Below are 19,043 nucleotides of genomic sequence, written 5' to 3'. Positions count from 1 at the left end.
TATAAAGCTACCACCAACTGATGGAAGTGACTTCACTTGGCCTAGAAAAAGTGCGGCACCTTACCACTTATAAAACCACAAATTGCTGTTTTTACGTTTCAGTATTTTTACACATTAAACAGTCCAGATATAACATCTTAATCAGTGAGCTTTAGATGTGCTGGTAGTTGGAGTTTCTTACCTATGGACAGAACCAGGCTAAATGTTTCCCCTTGTTTACTTTCTTTATGCTAAGCTAAGCTAACCAGCTGCTGGCTGGAGGAGCTGGCTCTGTCAATTTCAAGCTGTGCTGACTGTTGTTCCAGAGGCAGCATGACAACAGGTACTCTATGGAGTTTTGCAGTAGGTGTGTTACGGAGAAATGTTTCTACTAATGTTGTACCTATTTTATTTTTTTTTTTTGCATAATGCACACATGCAAGTATTCAACACATTCACAGTATTCAATGTTCAGTGTTAAAGAAAAATCAGCTTTGCAAATGTTTTATGAGGGGAAGAGAACTACATAGGGTACCTTTAAAGTTTTCCAACAAAAAGCCAAAGGTCCACTCACTTGGTTTTTTGTAAAGCCTTGGAAAAACTGCTTTGTCCAAAGTCAAGCGTGTTCCTTCAAGCTCGAAATGTATTTGTCCATCCACATTCTTCCTGATAGATTTTTATACACAGATATGATATGAAGAACGAGCCCAGGGAGAGCTTTACAATACACATTAAAGTGAACCAGTGCATATCATGTCTGCTCACATAGACGTTATTTCCTCTCAACAACAGCAGTATCACATCCAGTAAAGCACAGTGGTGTACAGAATTCAATGCTTTGATCATTTATAAAAAGCAGAATACTGTAATCTGATAAGATCAACCTTTCAATGGAACACCATGAATGATTTTACACTGGCACAGTGTGAAATACTATGAACAGACTATTACAGTTTGTGAAGAACCGTTAACCATCTCTTCCGTTTCTAGTTGGATGGTTAATAGTAGAACCACGCACAGTATAAATTTATGTTTTTTACCCTTCACTATCACCGAGGAAGTAATTTTCTACCAGTAGTTCCCATGTCTACTGTGACTGTAAAAATCTGGATTTTGTGTTCTGTTAAGTTTTGACAGTAAAAGTGATGTATTGGTATTGGTATACAAGCAAAACAAAAAAAATAAATAAAATTAAATTTAAAAAATCCAGTAAAAGAAGAAAAAGACAGTTAATTATTCAGGCCTTGGCTGCTGTTAGTTATTACTTGTTCCTCCATATTTGTTACAAGTTCTGTTTTCTAACAAAATCTCACACTGTGTACCCTTTTTATTGAAGATTTACTCATCTTCATTTACTTCCTCCTCTGACATCAGTTCCCCATCCATGAACATGTCAATGGCCCTTCTTTCGTACTTCCCTATCTAAAGCAGAAGCACGAACACGCTGAAGGCTTTAAAAGGCTGCCACTGTCACTGGTGTCGCCTTCAGTCTTTGGCATCACCAGCAGCGGACCCTTTCGCCACAATGGATCTGAAGGTGGGTGACAAAATTGAACTGTGTATAACACTGAACCCCACTAAATGTGAGATTCATGGTAAAAGATATGATTGTGTATATTGACTGATGGTCCTTGTTGAAAGTTTGCTCATTTATTCCTAAATGTCAGGATACGGTTAAGGGAAGCGTGCTCATCGTCCACCAGATCCTTGAGGGAAAGCATCAGTATGAAGTGGGAAATGTGGTGAAGTACAAAAATGTGACTGGAGAAAAGATGTTTGTCAGGTATGAGTCAGACACTGTATATCAGAAGTTTTCTCAGTGAATAACACAGACTCTCTCAGAAAGAGAGACTGGATACCTAATTTCTTGTGTTACACTAAAAGAAAAAATTAAGACTAAGAATCATTTTACTTATAGCATTTTTCAAGCGAAATTGATCACTTAACAAACAAAAATCACAAGACAAGACACAGGATTCTGTAGGAACAATATAAAAAGCTTTTAAAAAATGGCAGTGACAACAGTTTTAACACAAGGACGTAAAAAACAAATGATGTGGGATATAGAAAAGTAAATCTGTCAAATAATCATCTCATCACTGTCAGTTGTCACATAAATGAAAACAAGATCAAAGGGAACATAAAAAAGAAACATAAACCCTCGCAGAAGAGATGGTGAGTCAACAAATCTTTTGATTCATAATTTAAAGCTCAGTCAGTGCCCAACATACTATACCACCACTTTCTAATAAGGTATACGTTACAAAAGGGTTTATAAATAGTTTTAATTAGACCTTAAAATAATTGGTTGTTTAACTGATTTCTTCATCAATAGAAAATGAATTGGCAGCTATTTTGATATTTTGTCATTCATTGTTCTAAAATCCCAAACATTGCAGGAGGGGAGACAAGCTGATGCAAATAAACGGCGTGGACCTGCAGGTTCTCACACCTGAGGAGTTAGCACAGATGTTAGCTGATGGTAATCCAATGCTGGTGAGTTCATGGGCTTCCACTGTCTTGCACACTGATCATCTTCAAGGTACAGTTTCTATTTAAGACTCTATTCTATTCTTTATTCTATTTCACTTTTTTAGTCCGAGAAGCCTGAAAAAAAATCACAGCATCTCCATGACGTATTGTTGAATAAAACAATTCTACGGTTACTGATTATTTTAAGAGTAACATCCACCATGTCAAGCTGTCACTGTTGTGAGCTGCTGAATGAACATGCCTGCTAGGAGCAAATTTCTCAACTTGTCTTTATTTCAAACCTTTCAGTGAAGTAAAATATATAAATATGACATTAATAAACCCCAAGAGTGCAGTGGCACCTTATTTATATTGTGTTTTTTCCTGCACATTACAGAGTCATTTTTCCCAAACATAAGTTTTGTTCCCCAGTACTGTACCTTGCTCAGTCAGTATTTACAAAAACACTACACTACTACTACTACTACAAAATCTATTTCCTCCAAAATGTCCAGTTGTTACTTACCGTTGTTGTTACATGTTCCCCATAATTTTGATTTCTTCCACTGTACCTACATTAGTATCAGTAGTACAAGTATCAGTAGGAATATCTATTATAACGTGTTATCATATGACGACAATTGCGGATGTCTATATCACACTGGTAAATCTGTTTTAATATTACACATATATATACATATTGTATTGTCCTGGAAGTAAGTCAACATGACATGACATTGCATTGTAGTAAGCCTGGTACTTCTGTGATTTAAGGAGAAATTTTCACACAGCCAATAACACACAGAGTCAGATTCAAAAAGACAGAGTCAATGCTGAGCCTGACCCAGCATCCATTGCTATCGACCCTCTCCTTATGGTCTCTTTAGAAGGTGCATAAGGCGAGCAGGATAAAGGAGCACAATGAGCAGCCCCCCACAGATGAGGACAGTTTACATCCCTTCTCCAAGGAATCCACAACTCTCAGTTTCAGCATGGAGATGACGAGGGAGGAGGAGGATGAAGAGAAAGATGAAGGAGGGGAGGATGGGGATCTGCAGGTGGACGTTTGTAATGCTGAAAATGAGGAGAAGGGGGATATGCTCATCGTTGCCATGAAGAAAACCAGTGTCTCTGTGATCAAAGGGAGGGCCTGCAACCCCGGGAGTCCCTGTCAGGGATGTAATGGGACCGGATGTAGCTTTAATGATGTTGTCATGGTGGCAGAATCCAGCACAGTGACACTTGGTGAGAAACTCAACTCCAACTTGTCTCCTCTCCTCTCCTCTCCTCCAAATTTTAATTTATTCTACACTGTAATGCATTGTATAAGTGTGAGATAGCAAATGTTTGTCAGGGATAGAACAGTAAAGTCCTGGACTTTGTAGTCTCTGGTGTTGTTTCACAGTCAATAAACATGAAGAAATATGAGGTAATAAGAATGAAAAAAGTAGAAAAATGAATCACATAAACAAACTATGATTTGTTCAGAAAGCAGACAAGGCAAACATATCAAAAGCCAGCAATGGAATAAGTATTCAGACGATTCACTTAAGTAAAAGTATCAATTCAATAATGTAGAAATACTCCATTACAAGTAAAAGTCCTTCAAAATCCTAAGCAAAAGAACACAAGTATTAGCTCATCAGCTAAATGTACTTGAATGTCAAAAGTAATGCTGCAGAAAAGGGGCCCCTGTGACAATGTTGTACTTGTATTGTTAACACTGATGAGTGAATTAAGCATGAGGTATTTTACTGCTGTAGCTGGTTGAGGTGGAGCCAATTTTAACTACTTTACATACGGCTTGGTATTCGAGTCCAGTGGTTCCTAGCCAAGGGTTCAGACTCCTCATCTGAGAGGTCATAAGATGTTTTTTTTCTTATATTCTCTAATATTTGGTTTTTTGTGAAATATTAACTTGATTAGTTAATTAAATGAAACCATCTGTTGGGAAAATATTTTTTTGGTTGAAATGCTAGAAACTGAAAAAACAAGACACTTAGAGCCCCCACTGCTTTTTGGAAATAGGTTGAAATAAGTTCTAACCACTGCTTTAGTATTTAATAATGCATTATATTCAAATACTCAACTATACCCAAAATTGTACTTCAGTACAGTACAGTACATTGCACCACTCTCAAAGAAATACTGTAAAAGTTGCTGTACTTTGATGTAAAATCCTAGTTAGTTAGTTAGTTAGTTAGATAGATAGTTAATCCTGTAATAAGTTATTCATACAGATTGTATCCCTGATAAAATAATAATAATAACATAGTATAAAAACATAGCATTGCTACCAAGTGACAACCATGGATCACAAAAATAAATAAAACACTGGATTCTCTGAAAAATTGCCACACAACTAAAAGCAGCAAGTTGAGCTCTTGAGAGCAGAATTACGAAACAGTTATTCAAGCTGAGCCATATAAGATGCACTGTGCATCTTCCTTCCATTGGTAAAGCTTTAAGAGGCTTCGAGGTGAAAGGTGAGGAATGCAAAAGCACCATTATCACCAAAATGACAGTGGAATAAAAAACTCACCATCAACCCCAGTTTTTTTCTCTTACAAAGGGGATATGCATGACCTGTGTTTGACTGCTCCCTGTGTCACTTTCAGTTCCAAGAGGAAGTAGCAGTTTCAGAAAGGACAAGGTTGAACTGAAAAACATTTCAGTCGAACACTTGGCCACGCACCAATACCTCAGGGGTCTCTGCGCGCAGAAAACCCTCTATGCTTCACCGAATCCAGGTTTGTCATTAAGAGCAGCATGCAGCAACATGGCACAAAGTAATCACCTGAATAATTTAAATGACAGTAATCACAAATTAGCTTAATTGCAGATACTCTCTTCATCCATTTATTATCATTTGCAATTCACTGTTGGTTATTCCTACAAAAGTTATCATTTTCTCTATTGGTGGAAATGAAATTCCTTTTTTGAATTTTTATTTATTTATTTATTTATATATTTGTTTGTTTTGTGCATGTATGTCTGTTCAGAGAATATCACCATCTATCACTACAAGTCAAACATCATGGGGAGGGCTTTCAGAGGAATACCGGTGGTCCTAAACTTTACCAACTCAAACTGCTTCCTAAGGTGCTGCAAGGAAGGAGAGAGGGTGTTTCTACAAGTGGAGGTAACAATTACTGCATGAGTTAGATATAATAAGCATCAACCTGTCATACAGTCACAAGGAAACAACTGAATTTTTGGGTATTTTATCTTGCTTCTGCATTTCAGTCTATTTCAGAGCTGTTTTTAAAATCAAATGAAAGAGAGCTGAACCTGGGAATGAATGGGCTTAGGAGTGACTGCCACAGACAAGATAGGGAGAAAATTAAGAGAAATGTAGAATGCCACCAGACTTTCACATGTCAAAAAAATTACATTTATTTAAAAAGGATAAAGCCTTGTATACAAACATCAAAAACTAATCCATTTCAAATTGGTTAAAATACTCTCAGTCTAGAAGTCACACCAAACTAGTATCAATGAGGGTAAGAATATGGTCTTGACCTGCTCTATGAGATTACTTCTGTTATGACTTGTGTTATATAAATAAAATTGACAAACAAATGGAATACTGTAAATACACACACACACACACACACACACACACACAGATCACACACACACACACACACACACACACACACACACAGATACATTTACCCAAATTAAATAAGGTTACAAGAAAGATTACTTAATTATAAAGAGGCCCCTACTGTGATTTCAGGAAAGAAAGAGTAAAGTGATGCTAAATGGAAGTAGGCTATGTTATAGATAATTAAAACTAATGAGGTGAAATTGCTCTGTTTTTAATTTAAACACACGTTAAACAAGTTGATTATTAGAATTCTTATACTACAAAGTAAAGTAATCCTCACTTTTGTCATTGCAGACATGTGAAAAGCAGAGGCTGAAGCAGATCTCCAAGAGTGATGAGAGCACCCTCTCCTTCGTTTTCTACATGAAGTCTGACCGGTCAAATCACACAAAGTTTGAGTCAGTGCTGCACAGCGGATGGTTCATCCAAATACTCAACACAGACTCAGGAGTGAAAATGGAAACCCTGGATGGACGGCAAGAAGAGCACTCATTCCTCTTTATCATTCAGAAGTGATGGAGTCAATTCCTTCAGGTGCATTCACAATTTTTAATCAAGTGAGTTTAACATTTGAAATTCTTTAGTGAATTTTATTTGGGACTTATGGGGTTTTTGTTAAACTGAAGAAAAATATGACAGGAGCTCTTTTGTTTGAGCCATCTGGCCAATTAAAGGAAATCAAGGTGACTGTGTCAAATTCTGCTTTTGCAGAAGTCCGTAGATATGTATCATACAACTATGTCTAATTCAAAACATTTGTGTGTATGTGTGTGTGGTCCAGACTTAAATATGTGACATCATTTTTGGTAATCAGCTGTGATGTTTTAAGTGAACCTTTTGTTACAAGCATTAATATTTTGTATATGTAACTTTCATTTAAAAATATATATTAAAATAAGTTAAAAAAAAGTTTATAATAATTTCTTTTCTTTACAATAAAGTTAATAATTTTATTTATTTAACACTTTCTAATGTACGTTATTATGAGATGTGAGCAAAAACTTATGTATGACATAAACTATGTACATGAATCCAATTAACACAAACATTAATTGAATTCTGTATGACTGGTTATATTAAGCTTATGCTTTAAGCCTTTGATCACATAATGTCAACAAATGAAGATGTCTTACTGATGTATTACCATCAAGAATGTACATGCAAATATTATAATATGTATAATATACACACTGTCAGCAACACGTATTCCTTTTGAAATTGCAGTATTTCAGCAATATGCATGTGACTTACATTTTCAATAAACTTAGCACTGGCAATCTGCAGTAAGTGAATACTTTGGTCTGCCTAATTTCATTTTCATATGCACTTATCTACTAGGTGTGTATTACAACATTTACTTTTCAAAGCAGTTAAAATGTTAAATAGTATTATGAAATAGAAGGGTCAACATTAGCATTGCTTTTCACCACTAGAGAAAGCTCTTGGGGAGTAAATGAATGAACTTTGAGCTGAACTTGTACCGTTTCTAGACTGGTCAATAAATATCTGTAAACATTAACTTTGGCTATGAAGCAATAGCAAAAATTTACATATAGCACCTTTAAGTGTGGTTGACTGTACTATTTTGAGATGCCATTAAGTTATAATAAGTATATTTAAATTTTTCTTAATGCATACATATTTGAAATAATTCAATATGTCTTAAATTTTGTTTTTGCAGTTTATTCAATGCATATTAATATCTGTCCAAAAGACATTTGTTAATTTAAATATACACAAAGTACATGGTAAAAAAGTCCACTATTTCCACAAAAAAGTAAAACTGATTGCACTTTACGGTATGCCAAAATAGAAAAGGAAAACAAACTTTTTTCATTTTTAAAGATATTTTTTGGGCTTTTGTGCCTTTATTTGATAGGACAGTAGAGAGTGACAGGAAAAGGGCAGAGAGAGGGGGAATGACATGCAGGAAAGAGTCAGGCCGGTTGGAAGTCGAAACGGGGACTCGCCTACTAAGAGCATTTGTGCTCATGTGGTACACACCCTAACCACTTGGCTATTGGGTCACCCAAAAGGAACACAAACTTAAGTGTAGTTAAGTATATGTTAAGTTGTACTTATATATTCCACAGGTATAATATTAGTATACATAAATTATTACAAGGGCATTCAGATGGAGACATACCAAGTGTACTTTTCGACAGGGGTATTCACCATACAATAACGATGAGGGTCAAATTCGCAGACAAATTAAACTTTTACACATTTACACATTTAGTTATCTTGATGTTTGATGAGAGGCCACGCAGTAGTGCTGGAAGACGGAAAGGCCTATAAAATTGAGAATTCTTGCTTTCTTATTCTTGGACAGTGACTATGAGCCTACTGTACGAGAGCTTTGATGACACCTCCCCTCGGCGCATCGCTGAATCAGAATCCAGTTTGTTCACCATCATCCTCAAAGGCTTTGTTAGTTTGTCCTTCAATGGTTGTTTCATAGGGATTCTCCAGACCTGTCTTTACAGATTTCCTACAAACACAGAAAGAAACACAACATGTCTCCCAGTCACGTCATGTAAGTAACTGGTCTAACATGCTAGTACTGAGTCTTGAGAGAAAACTTACTTCTTGCGCTCTCTGACACCAGACACAACAAGGTAGACGCCCATTAGCACCACGAGTCCCATGACCACTCCAAACACCACGAGCCACACCTCCACCGGCTGCTGAACAGGAGGGGCCAGTGTTGCTGGGATACCCACGAATTCCAGCGTCCTGTCATCCAACTGGAAGGCATCATTTATTCGGCCTCGACACAACCTGGGATCAATATCGAAAATGGGTTTATTATTGCTCATAGCTCTCTAGGGAAAGGTCAGACAGACATGACTATATCAATTATAGCAGGAAGCAATTCAACTCTAATTATATAAAAGCCTGACTAAGAGTATACAGCAACACCAGCAGCTCTGTGGCACAACAGTGCTTTAAGGTAAATGCTAACATCAGCATGCTAACATGCTCACAGTTATAATGTTAAGATGCTGCTGTTAAGCAGTTATCATGTTACCATCTTCACCATCTTAGTTTATAGCAGTGGCATGCTAACATTTACAAATTAGCACTAAATTCTGGAGCTGAGGCTCATAAGAATGTCAGTTTGGCAGGTATTTGGTCATACACCAAAGAAATGGACAATATCTTTGACCTTGAGTTATTACAATTCATCTTAAGGAGGGAATTTGTGTCAACAAAGTCAAGGCATCACCAAAGTCATTAGGATTCACCCTGTGGGCACCATGTGTTTGGACAAAATATGGCAAGTCATTCAATAGTTGTTGAAATGTTGATGGATTAGAGCTAGTGTGACTAAAATCAGCCAGGGTATTACAGCTGCTTAAGGAGTCTGTTAAACATACAGGGTGAAACAAAACAAGTATGTTGCAGAGTTTGCAATATACTGTATGCAATCAAAATGCATTTGTGTGCTGAATAAAGCTTGTGCCTCACCGGATGGCAGCCTCCACATCTTTCTTTGGGATATATGTAGAGGAAGCTGCTGGGTTGGTGACCACAATGTAGAATGAGATTCTGGGAGTCTCCTTATAGGTGAGGATGTTCTCTGATCTGCAGGTGCAAACAGAGAAAAAGCCCTCAAACAAATGTGATAACAAAACAAAGTCAGAGGAAAACAAAGAATAGAGTATCTTGATAGTTTTTATTCCCACACAGTTGATACTGACGTGAACAGAAGGGTCTCGTTCTTTTGCATGTAGTACTGCCTCAAAGCATATGCAATGTTGGTCTTGAACAGGTACAGCTCATTGGCATTCCAGGAATACTGAAACACATTTTAATATTTGTCATGATACCAAACACACTTCAGTTCCTGTTTAAGCTGCAAAATTGTTTTCATTTGTTGTGTAATCAGATACTGTAAACCTACAGTGATAACACCTCTAATAATGATGAATAATACTCACTGCGTTATCACCCAAGGCAGCCTTCAAACTTAGTCTCACTTTAATGGCGTACTGTGAATCTGTAAATAAATCAAACCAATTATTTGCTTTAATAAATTGATGTGATTTGATCATGTAAATATTTGACATGAAAACACCAGTGACTTAAGTCTGTGTTTTTTCCACTTCCTTAAAAATGTCCTTGGGGATTTTTTTAATTTCAGTGCCAGTTACTAGAAGTAACAAAAAGTATTTTTAGTCACAGTTATTATGTAATGACGAGAGAGTTGTTAGTCCACTCATACAGGTTGTATACCTCTGGGGCAACTTTTCAGATCTATCAAAATGTGTTCAATTGACCGTGTTTGGTTTGGATTTGAAAGCTCCATTAAGATGAGTGAGAGTATATAAAAACACTCAATCCAGATAAATTTGCTGTGCAGTAAAGTTTAGTAGTAAAGTAGCCTAGCTCCCTCCAAAGGTATAAAAATCCACCTACCAGCACCTCAACAACGTGTTGCATGTCCTTTTTTTAATCCATACAAAAACCAAAGTGTAAAAACAAAATGCGCTGGACTTTGGCAACCTTGTGGTGACAACAAGACAGTAAATGAGTGGGCACAACTACATGTTTTTACATTTTGGTTTTTGTATGGAGTAGACTAACATGACTACTTAATATTACTTTAGGAAAATTGATTGTTAAATTGATGTTAACAATCTTTTGTACTTACATGGATCTGTTTTTGTCTGCCAACCAACAGTCCTGTTGTGTTTCTTGTTCTCTACCTTCAGCCAGTCATGAAGTTTTTGAAAATAGTCCAACAGGGGGCGGGCGTTCATCTTAGTATCACCAGATATTGTGTGCAAAGCTCTGGTCCATGACTGGGACCTTCCCAGCTCTAACATATTCCTAACAGAAAATATTGAGAATGATGATTATAAATGATGAATAATAAATAATGATTATTAATTACATCAGCATTTATACCTGTGTACCACACTGTAATATAATGTGCTACAGGGAAACAGAAGTGAGCCATTATTTCTCTGTTGATTTCATGTGGGTACGTGGACTACTCACAGAAGATAAGTATAGGTTCATCACATGGATGAACAAAACAACTAAACAGATTTCAAAGAGGAACAGGGAGTCGTTCATACCTCAGCTTGGTTCCTGCTGCTGTAGAACCTGTAATGTCACATGTGGATAAGGCATCTGTGTGATTGGCTTCATTGCAGAGGGCTTTTTGGAACTGAAACTGGTAGATGGTTCTTGTGAAATACCTGTATTCACAAGAAGAGGCAAACACACACATGTGATGTCCATTGAGTGAACTGTGAGTAAGTAGCTCTCTAGTGCAGTAATTAGTGATACTGTGATAAAAAACATATAGTGCAGCTTTACAGAAGAAGCGTTACCTGATGAAAGAATAGTCTCCAGATACATGGAACAGAGCGGGTGGGTCACAGTAAGTCTCGTCCCTTGGCACCGGCTCCACCACCCCTACCAACTCCCTCCTGTTGTGACAACAGAGAGTCAGCACTGATGCAGGTTGATATTGTAATTACAGCCCAGCAGTGAAGCAGCCACTGAGTTTAAATACCTTTATTAAAGTTTAAATACCTTGATTTATCTGTAGAATGCCCGCCTTTCATTTCAAATGTGAATTTAGATGTCAACAGATTATATATCTATAATTTACTACATAAATTCATCACAAGTCTGTTTAGTTGTTTGGCTTCATATAGGTCTCTGCTTACTTCATCTCCCACCAGTACTCCATCCATTTGTCCTTGGGGATGTTCCCTGCAAACACCTGCCACCTCCACTCCTCCAGCATGTAGGTGAACGGCAGGGTGGCCACGATGGTGAGCGCCTGTTTGAGCAGGAAGTTGATCTCTGTTTCTGCAAGGCAAAAAGTAAACAAAAGTTAAAAAAAAAAAAAAAAGTAAATGACAATTTGTATAACATGAGCTGAGGGCCTAAGGTCATGTTATACTTGTTTATCTGGTGTCGCTGAAGAAAACTTTCAGGAAACCAAACAAATGGTGAGGCTAATTTTATTCTGCATGTCATTTGAGGGCAGCAACCCAAAGACACATCAGTCATACCTACTCTGATTTATTTAGATTATATACACTGGGGTCCAAAAGTCTTCCCATTCTGGAAAGTGGTCTCAGACTTTAAGTTCTGTCATATATAAAGCCTTCAAAACAAGGTCAAACATTAAACCTGGAATAACCAATGTTTTGGCCACTTGGGGGCAGTAGAAACATGCATAACACTGACATCGATGCAGTGTCAGAGTCAATATGGTGAACTGAGTTGCTAGCAAACAACAAATGGTTACATATTTACACATCCAGCAGTTGAGAAGCAACTTCTGCATACATTTAAAAGTGAGACTCTGGCAACCTGTTGAATTTAAATCCTAAATTTAGTCCCTTTGTGGCTCTGTTTTTGTCTACACTAACTCCTGAACGAAATATCTGCCTCTTTAGCTGATAAATGCTCCACGATGTCAACTAGTTAGTCGCTCACTGTCTCTGTCTGATGTTTGATGCTGAAGCAGGTAGAGTACTTTTGTTGAAAACAGCTGCCTGCTGGTGGAAAGTGGTGGCGCTAGTGGTAAAACACTGCATACAGTTGAGGGAAAATTTAAATTTTCAATTACAGCGGCTTTAATGTTTTTTGTTTCTAATATTTCTTTTGACAATTGTCAGTGTCGTCTACATCAATCTGCAGTACCATTATCATAAGTGAAGTTGGCAGGCAGGAGATCCAGGCTCTGCAGGTGTTTGGGCGTTGCAGCAGAGAGGGACATGATTTCTCCCACAGCCTCGTGGAAACCCTCGTTGGCTCCGTCCCTCAGGAGATAGGACAGGTTGCGATAAGCCATCTGGTACTGGTTGTGACCCATCTCATGGTGCACTGTGAGGAAGTCATCCATGTTGACCTTGGTGCACATTTTGATCCTGGAGACATCACGAGAGAAGTGTTGCTGTCAGCACTTATATTGTGTGATACAGACGTGGCATGATACCATATCAGATTTACTGTACCAATAAAACAACCTTTGCAATAACATCTGATCTGATGAGTCAGATATAATAAACAATAAAATGAATGAAGGCCTTCGTTAAAGAGACAGGTGGAGTAACAGTTTAATGAATAATACGTTTTATTCAGTAATTTTAATTCACCTGATGCTTGAGGAGCCAGAAAACCTGACATCTGGAAAGAGTTAGATTTTTCATTTGGACAAACTTTATTGCTAAAGATACTGAAACCTCAGAAACAGTTAGTGCTGGGGCAACTATATGGATTAATATTTGCCAACATTAAAACTGTTTATCTTTATCAGCTGGAAGGAATGAGTCAGAGATTAATCAACAGCATTGTTCTGCCAAGTTCATATTTATGGCCCTTGTGTACTGATCTACAATCAGATAATTCTTCTCAGCACAAAACAAAAAACATACAAATCATCTCAAACAGCTGTAAAAAGTCTCAAGGTTGCTGAAGAGAAGTTTTAATTCCAGAGTTGGATTGATTTTGTTCTTATGCTTCTTACAGCTTCATGTGTGAATATTTGTAAGTCTGTGGATTTATCCCACCAAAAAAGTTTATCAATGATAAGTTAATGGCTGATTTTCTTTATTGCCTGAACATGGAAAAAATTAAAATCAAGCATACCTTGTCAATCTTATAACTATCTTTCATTTCGTTTCATATTGATTAATGTAAATCTGCCAATAAAAACACTTTTTTCCCCTTTGCATAAAGAATGTGCACTGAACTCACTAAATATTGCACTTCTTAAGAAGGCTGTTAAAACTGTAAGTTTCATAATGTCTTTAAATTTATTCTGTTTTATATATATATATATATATATATATATATATATATATATATATATATATATAATATATATATATATATATATATATATATATATATATAAAGTATCCTACCTAAAGTCCTTTGTATTTCCCATGTCCCAGGCTGTGGGGTGACAGACCACCTTGCGTCCATCCACAGGCTTCACCAGCATGGAGTTATTCCAGAAGTTGTCAAACATCTTGTACAGGCCCACAGACATGAAGAACTTCTCTGCCTCTTTGAAAAGCTGCTCCTCATTCCAACCCTGAAATTTAAGTTGACATTTGATAGCTGATTTGAGTTCCAACAGAGGATTTTAACATCTTTTTTGTTTCATTTCTTTAACAATGCATTCACCATTTTTGCAAACACATGTTGTTCGTGTCTCATGTATTATTTAATATTTAAACAGAATAACAGAATCAGCTCGATGTTTGTACCTTGGCCACCATAGTTTTGCTGACATCGATATCTGGTTTTTCAGGGTAGGGGACAGACAGCCGGTACAGGTTGGTCCAGAATCTCCCCCACATGTCACCTGAACAATCCGCACAAAAAGTTACCTTTTTTTTCACTTTAAGTTCTCTTAAGAAGACACTGAGATGTTCTTCAACAGTAGATCTAAGTCAGGTGCTTTAAAGGAGCTGACGTGTGAATTTGAAAGCCAAACAAGGGACAAATCAGTTTCAGCTAAATATGCATTATATTACTGTATATTACTGTCTGTTGCATTTATTTTTCCTTTGTAACAGTGTTTATCTGTGTTGTTACCTTTAAACAATTAAATTATTAAACAACGTTTACCTGAATGCCAGAAACATGTCTTTACCAAGTCTTAATATATGTATAATCTAACAATTTACATCTTTAAAACATATATTTAAAGCTCATTTCACAAGCATTTCCGTTCTCTTCAATCTAACATAAACATGGTAGTGATGTAGTGATGAGGCCTCAACAGCAGAGGGAGACATACTTCAGTTCTGGACTGGATCTCAAGTCTTACAGGAACATTGGAATCTCCCTGCTCTAAGGCTGTATTTTTTCTATACTCGACACATTAACACATACAGTATCTTTCATAACTTTGTGTATGAGGCCATTCCCAATAAGTATCTATTTTTATACTTAGCTAAGGGATTTTCATTCCCCCGTTCTGTTTGTGTTCTGCTTTTTTAACTTCCTCTTTTAGACTTTCAATCTAGTTGTATTCTATAGATGACAATCAGAGAGGGCAGCAAATGAAGAATTTCATTGCACAGTGCAACTGTTTCTCTGTATATGTGACAATAAGCTTTGAATCGTGAATCTTTAATGATAATAAAGCTCATGATGTTGTTGACCATGTGATGTTTGCTTTCTAAAGATGAATTTCTGCCCCAAACTCAACAAAAATTGATTTTACTATAAAAAAATTATTAGAGAAAACTAATTCTGGAACAGGAATATCAGCAGGCTTCATATTTCAGTTTGATGCCTGTGACTGATCAGTTCTGACCAAAATCCTCAACATACCCAGCAGGTGGGCTGGCAGAGGTCCTTGTGAATCAATGTATCCTGGGTAGACCTCCATGAGCCTGGCTCTCACATAGGCATGCAGCTCCTTATATAATGGCAGGATCTGTGGAAAAAATTATCTCTTTTTTAACCACTGAAATTATTCTGATTTAAGCCTTTGTCAAAACGCAAATTTCAAAGTCTTTGGGTTTTCTCTTTAATGTAATGTAACTTTTCCATAGATAGCGAGCTTGAAATTCCTTTTAGTCAGTGACTAAGGGTGGATTTTTCCAGCACAAAGAACCATTACATTTTTTCTTTTTTTTCTCAGAACTGAAGTTCAAACAGTAGGAAATAAAAATAACAAAGGCACAAAGAAAGATCAATATGAGAAACATAAAGTACCACTGTCTTCCAAAAATCTTTGATAACAGGACAGTCCCATACACAATGCTAATTCTTCCTGGCATGAATGGATATTAGACGTACCTCTTTGTATACTGAACGGACATCATCCATCAGCTCATCTCTGGTGTACTTGTACGGAATTTCATCCTCAATGGTCTCATAGTTATATCTCCAGTAAGCTCCATAGTCATTAAAACCTGAATGTGTGTTTGTCAGAGAGAAAAAGAAAGTGTAAGACAGACACAGTTCAGCTTACAAAAGTTGTTTTCTGTATTTCTTTTTTTTTTTTTTGCGCTTTTAGATGTTATGACAGTGGTGAACCATATGATGGGCCACAGTGGTGGCTTATTTTCTATCTAGCTGTTTGTTAATTGCGTCACAGGAAGTTCTTGGAAGGATCTATCATTGTCTGATCCCTGAACACTTTTAGCTCTGTGTATTTGTCCTGTGCCCTATCAGACGTCACGTTATCTTCACCCATCCACATTCTACAGTATTATCTTAAATCTGTATAGCTCCCTCATAGTCATAATATTTTATAAAGCTTTGTTACGTTTTTACCAAGAATAAACAAAAGCTCCAAGATTTACATCATCTGTAGTTTCACTTGTCATTCATACACTGAAAAAATACATCCTCACAATAATACTACATCAAGTGGCATATTTTCTTTTGAATGTATCACCATTTAGTTTGGCAGCTTCATTCTTCAGATCCACATAATCTTCATACAGAGGCCTCATCCTCTTCCCCACCTCTCTCCTCCAGCCCTCCCACACATGCAGACGCTCAGCGTAGTTTTCGCTGTTGGACATTACATGTTCCAGGCCTGTAAACGGAGAAACACACAAGTCAGTGACAGAGTATATGGATCTCAGATAAATGTTTATCTGTTCATCAACTCTGTACAGAAAACATTTGCACTAAAACAGATAGCAGCAGTGGAATATAACTAAGTACTTTTACTAAAGTACTGGACTTAAGTGATGAGGAACCTGAACTTAAGATTTTTAATTTTATAATAACTGATATTTTCTGGTATTTCAGAGGGAAATGTACTTTTTATTCCACTACATTTCTTTGACAACTACAGTTGCTAGTTATTTATATGATCAGATTACAAAATATACATTATTATAGAAGAAAGTAACAACAGTATATACAATTGTTGTAAAATTATCAACATTAAAATGCTGCTTACATGATAATCTAATGATTATCATTTAAACCTAGTGGTCAGGCCCCTTCAAAGAGCCACTGGATAAATCAACAAAGTTGTGAGATGATTAATGGAGTTGACAGGAAGAAAAAACAAAAGTCCTGCCACATAAATCTGTATTTATTTATTTTTTTTAAACTTTTTTTCTGTTCTTTGTTGTTTTAGTGAATTAATGGATAGTTGTACCTCTTTTGGGCCTTGAGCAGTTATTTAAATGAAACAATATGAGAAGTTTAAAATGTAAATCTGTCTTTGGAGGAACTGCTAACGACTCATTGACATCTGAAATGTGACAAGGGGCATTTCATAAACTCATCACATTGTTTTTTAATGTAAACATTAATGTAAAAAATAACTACAGCCGTCTGATAAATGTAATGGAGTGAAAATATTTCAATACAATATTTCACTCTAAAATGTAGTGGAGTAGAAGTATAAAGAAGCATAAAATGGAAATACTCAAGTGGAAGTACCTCAAAATTGCACTCGTGTAAATGTACTTTGTTGCTCTCCACCACTGGAAACATGTCACTGTCATCATGTTTTTAAATCCGTCTTTGTCAAAGTTTAAAATGAAAAAACTAAACATTGTGATGACATAGTTCCCACAATGGATGACAGGATCTTGGTAAAACCTTTGTTCAAAAACTTAAATAAAAGCCATTTCCTTTTCTTAGTTGCCATGTTAATTATAAACTGCTTTATCTGGCTTTGCCTGACAGTAGCAGGAAGCTACGTTGCCATAACCGGGAGTGTACCTGGCTCCAAAGTCTGGCAGTTAAGGGGGTCGTCGATTAGACACACTGTTGCTGTGCTGTAGATTGTGCTCATCTCACTCATGACCTTGTTCAGCTGCAAGCAGATTGAAAACAAGGAGAAAATGTTTAGGTTAAATGTGAGTTGCAGATCAATACTAGTGATAGAAAAACTCAAAACTACTATAGTAAGTAGTAAGAGGGAAGTGAGATGAAGCTTGCGTCTTTGCAGCTTTTGTTAACATGAAAGAAATGTGTTTTAAGACATATCCAAACATATATCTAAGAAAGAAAGACATTTAACATGGAGCAGTTGTCTTACATGGGCAGCTTTATCCTGGGAGAGAGCACCAGAGCCTTTGTCTTGCAGGGAGATGAGCTGTAATTTGATTTCTGGATCCTTGATCTCGTTGATGGGGTATTTCTGGGACTCTTCTGAAATCTGGGAGTAGAATTTGCCCCAAATTTCCCCCTGCTCTGACTGCAGAGAATGAAAACAGACGCATCAAATTATGTAAATCGAGTCATTTACACAACCTCTGTTTTTACTTCATTTAGCCAGGTGATCAATATCCTTTCCTTTAGGATATAGATATCCAACTTTAGGATGTTTTCCCAGAGCTTACCAGTTTGTCTGAGTTCTCCTTTGTGATGTTGGTATTGTATGCCCATGATGCCAGAGAATACTGGTACATACGCTCAGTGGCCTCCTTGTCAAACCGCTGCAGAAACTCCCTTGCCTGGCTCTCCACATCTGACTGAGCAGAAACAGCGCAGGACAAAGCCAGCAATGTTAAAAGAATCCTTGCGGACATCTTGGCTGCTTCAGCTTCATCCACACTCACAAACTAACTCTGAGAAGGAGGGACACTGTACTCAGTTATACAGTTTCAATAACCTTCTGTGCTGCCTTGGCCTTTGGACAGAAGAGCCATAACTGAGGGTGTATCCGAGTTTTCATTTACAGATAAACATGAACGTCACTGAGCTGTGGGAGTCTATACTTTGACAGATTATCAGTCAAAAAATTGACACTTAATCACTTTTGAATGGTTCACAGCTAGTTATATTTGTCCATAGTGAGTAAATAGGGTCCTCTGATAAGATGTCTCTCCGTTGACTATCAGCCTGTCAACATGAGAACACAAATCAAATCAGCTTTTGGCATAAAATTAAATGCCTGATGTTATGATCAAGAAAGCAAAATAACCAGTGTATAAATTACAATGACTTCTGTAAGTGAATCAAGTGGAAAATTAATTTTCCATGATGGTACTTTTAATTCTGCACT

General features: G+C 36.8%; 2 protein-coding genes across 2 annotated transcripts; one reads left to right on the top strand and one right to left on the bottom strand.

Annotated features, from left to right (window-relative positions):
- The first annotated feature begins 1,361 nt into the window (after nucleotides 1–1,361).
- LOC139628064 (uncharacterized) lies at nucleotides 1,362–7,356 on the top strand. The gene is made up of 7 exons (XM_071489402.1): nucleotides 1,362–1,516; nucleotides 1,647–1,762; nucleotides 2,379–2,475; nucleotides 3,339–3,696; nucleotides 5,070–5,201; nucleotides 5,454–5,593; nucleotides 6,359–7,356. The coding sequence occupies exons 1-7, from the start codon at nucleotides 1,505–1,507 to the stop codon at nucleotides 6,578–6,580; spliced, it is 1,077 nt and encodes a 358-aa protein (XP_071345503.1). The 5' UTR covers nucleotides 1,362–1,504; the 3' UTR covers nucleotides 6,581–7,356.
- A 375-nt stretch (nucleotides 7,357–7,731) lies between these two features.
- On the bottom strand, nucleotides 7,732–18,761 carry ace2 (angiotensin I converting enzyme 2). Its single transcript, XM_071489401.1, has 18 exons — nucleotides 18,379–18,761; nucleotides 18,075–18,233; nucleotides 17,756–17,849; nucleotides 16,464–16,607; nucleotides 15,860–15,975; nucleotides 15,389–15,494; nucleotides 14,314–14,411; nucleotides 13,966–14,138; nucleotides 12,740–12,966; nucleotides 11,752–11,896; nucleotides 11,410–11,508; nucleotides 11,152–11,274; nucleotides 10,722–10,900; nucleotides 10,009–10,067; nucleotides 9,769–9,866; nucleotides 9,536–9,652; nucleotides 8,651–8,845; nucleotides 7,732–8,555 (listed from the first exon to the last, which is right to left on the bottom strand). The coding sequence occupies exons 1-18, from the start codon at nucleotides 18,565–18,567 to the stop codon at nucleotides 8,456–8,458; spliced, it is 2,421 nt and encodes an 806-aa protein (XP_071345502.1). The 5' UTR covers nucleotides 18,568–18,761; the 3' UTR covers nucleotides 7,732–8,455.
- Nucleotides 18,762–19,043: the final 282 nt, after the last annotated feature.

Source organism: Trachinotus anak, unplaced genomic scaffold, assembly GCF_046630095.1.
Source record: "Trachinotus anak isolate AG129_WGS33_773 ecotype Australia unplaced genomic scaffold, CSIRO_AGI_Tana_v1 ptg000011l, whole genome shotgun sequence".
Classification (NCBI taxonomy): Eukaryota; Metazoa; Chordata; class Actinopteri; order Carangiformes; family Carangidae; genus Trachinotus; species Trachinotus anak.
Note: the sequence above shows the minus strand (reverse complement) of the source record. Positions and strands in the feature narration are given on the sequence as shown.

What these genes read in the sequence shown, in the direction of transcription:
- LOC139628064 (XM_071489402.1), top strand. An exon ending in GGAGAAAAGATGTTTGTCAG is followed by an intron (nt 1,763 to 2,378) that starts GTATGAGTCAGA and finishes CAAACATTGCAG; the next exon opens with GAGGGGAGACAAGCTGATGC. An exon ending in CTGATGGTAATCCAATGCTG is followed by an intron (nt 2,476 to 3,338) that starts GTGAGTTCATGG and finishes TGGTCTCTTTAG; the next exon opens with AAGGTGCATAAGGCGAGCAG.
- ace2 (XM_071489401.1), bottom strand. Translation starts at nt 18,567, where the DNA reads ATGTCCGCAAGGATTCTTTTAACATTGCTGGCTTTGTCCTGCGCTGTT. An exon ending in GCAGCAGGAACCAAGCTGAG is followed by an intron (nt 10,901 to 11,151) that starts GTATGAACGACT and finishes ATTTTCTGTTAG; the next exon opens with GAATATGTTAGAGCTGGGAA. An exon ending in CTGCCTTGGGTGATAACGCA is followed by an intron (nt 9,867 to 10,008) that starts GTGAGTATTATT and finishes AATGTGTTTCAG; the next exon opens with TATTCCTGGAATGCCAATGA.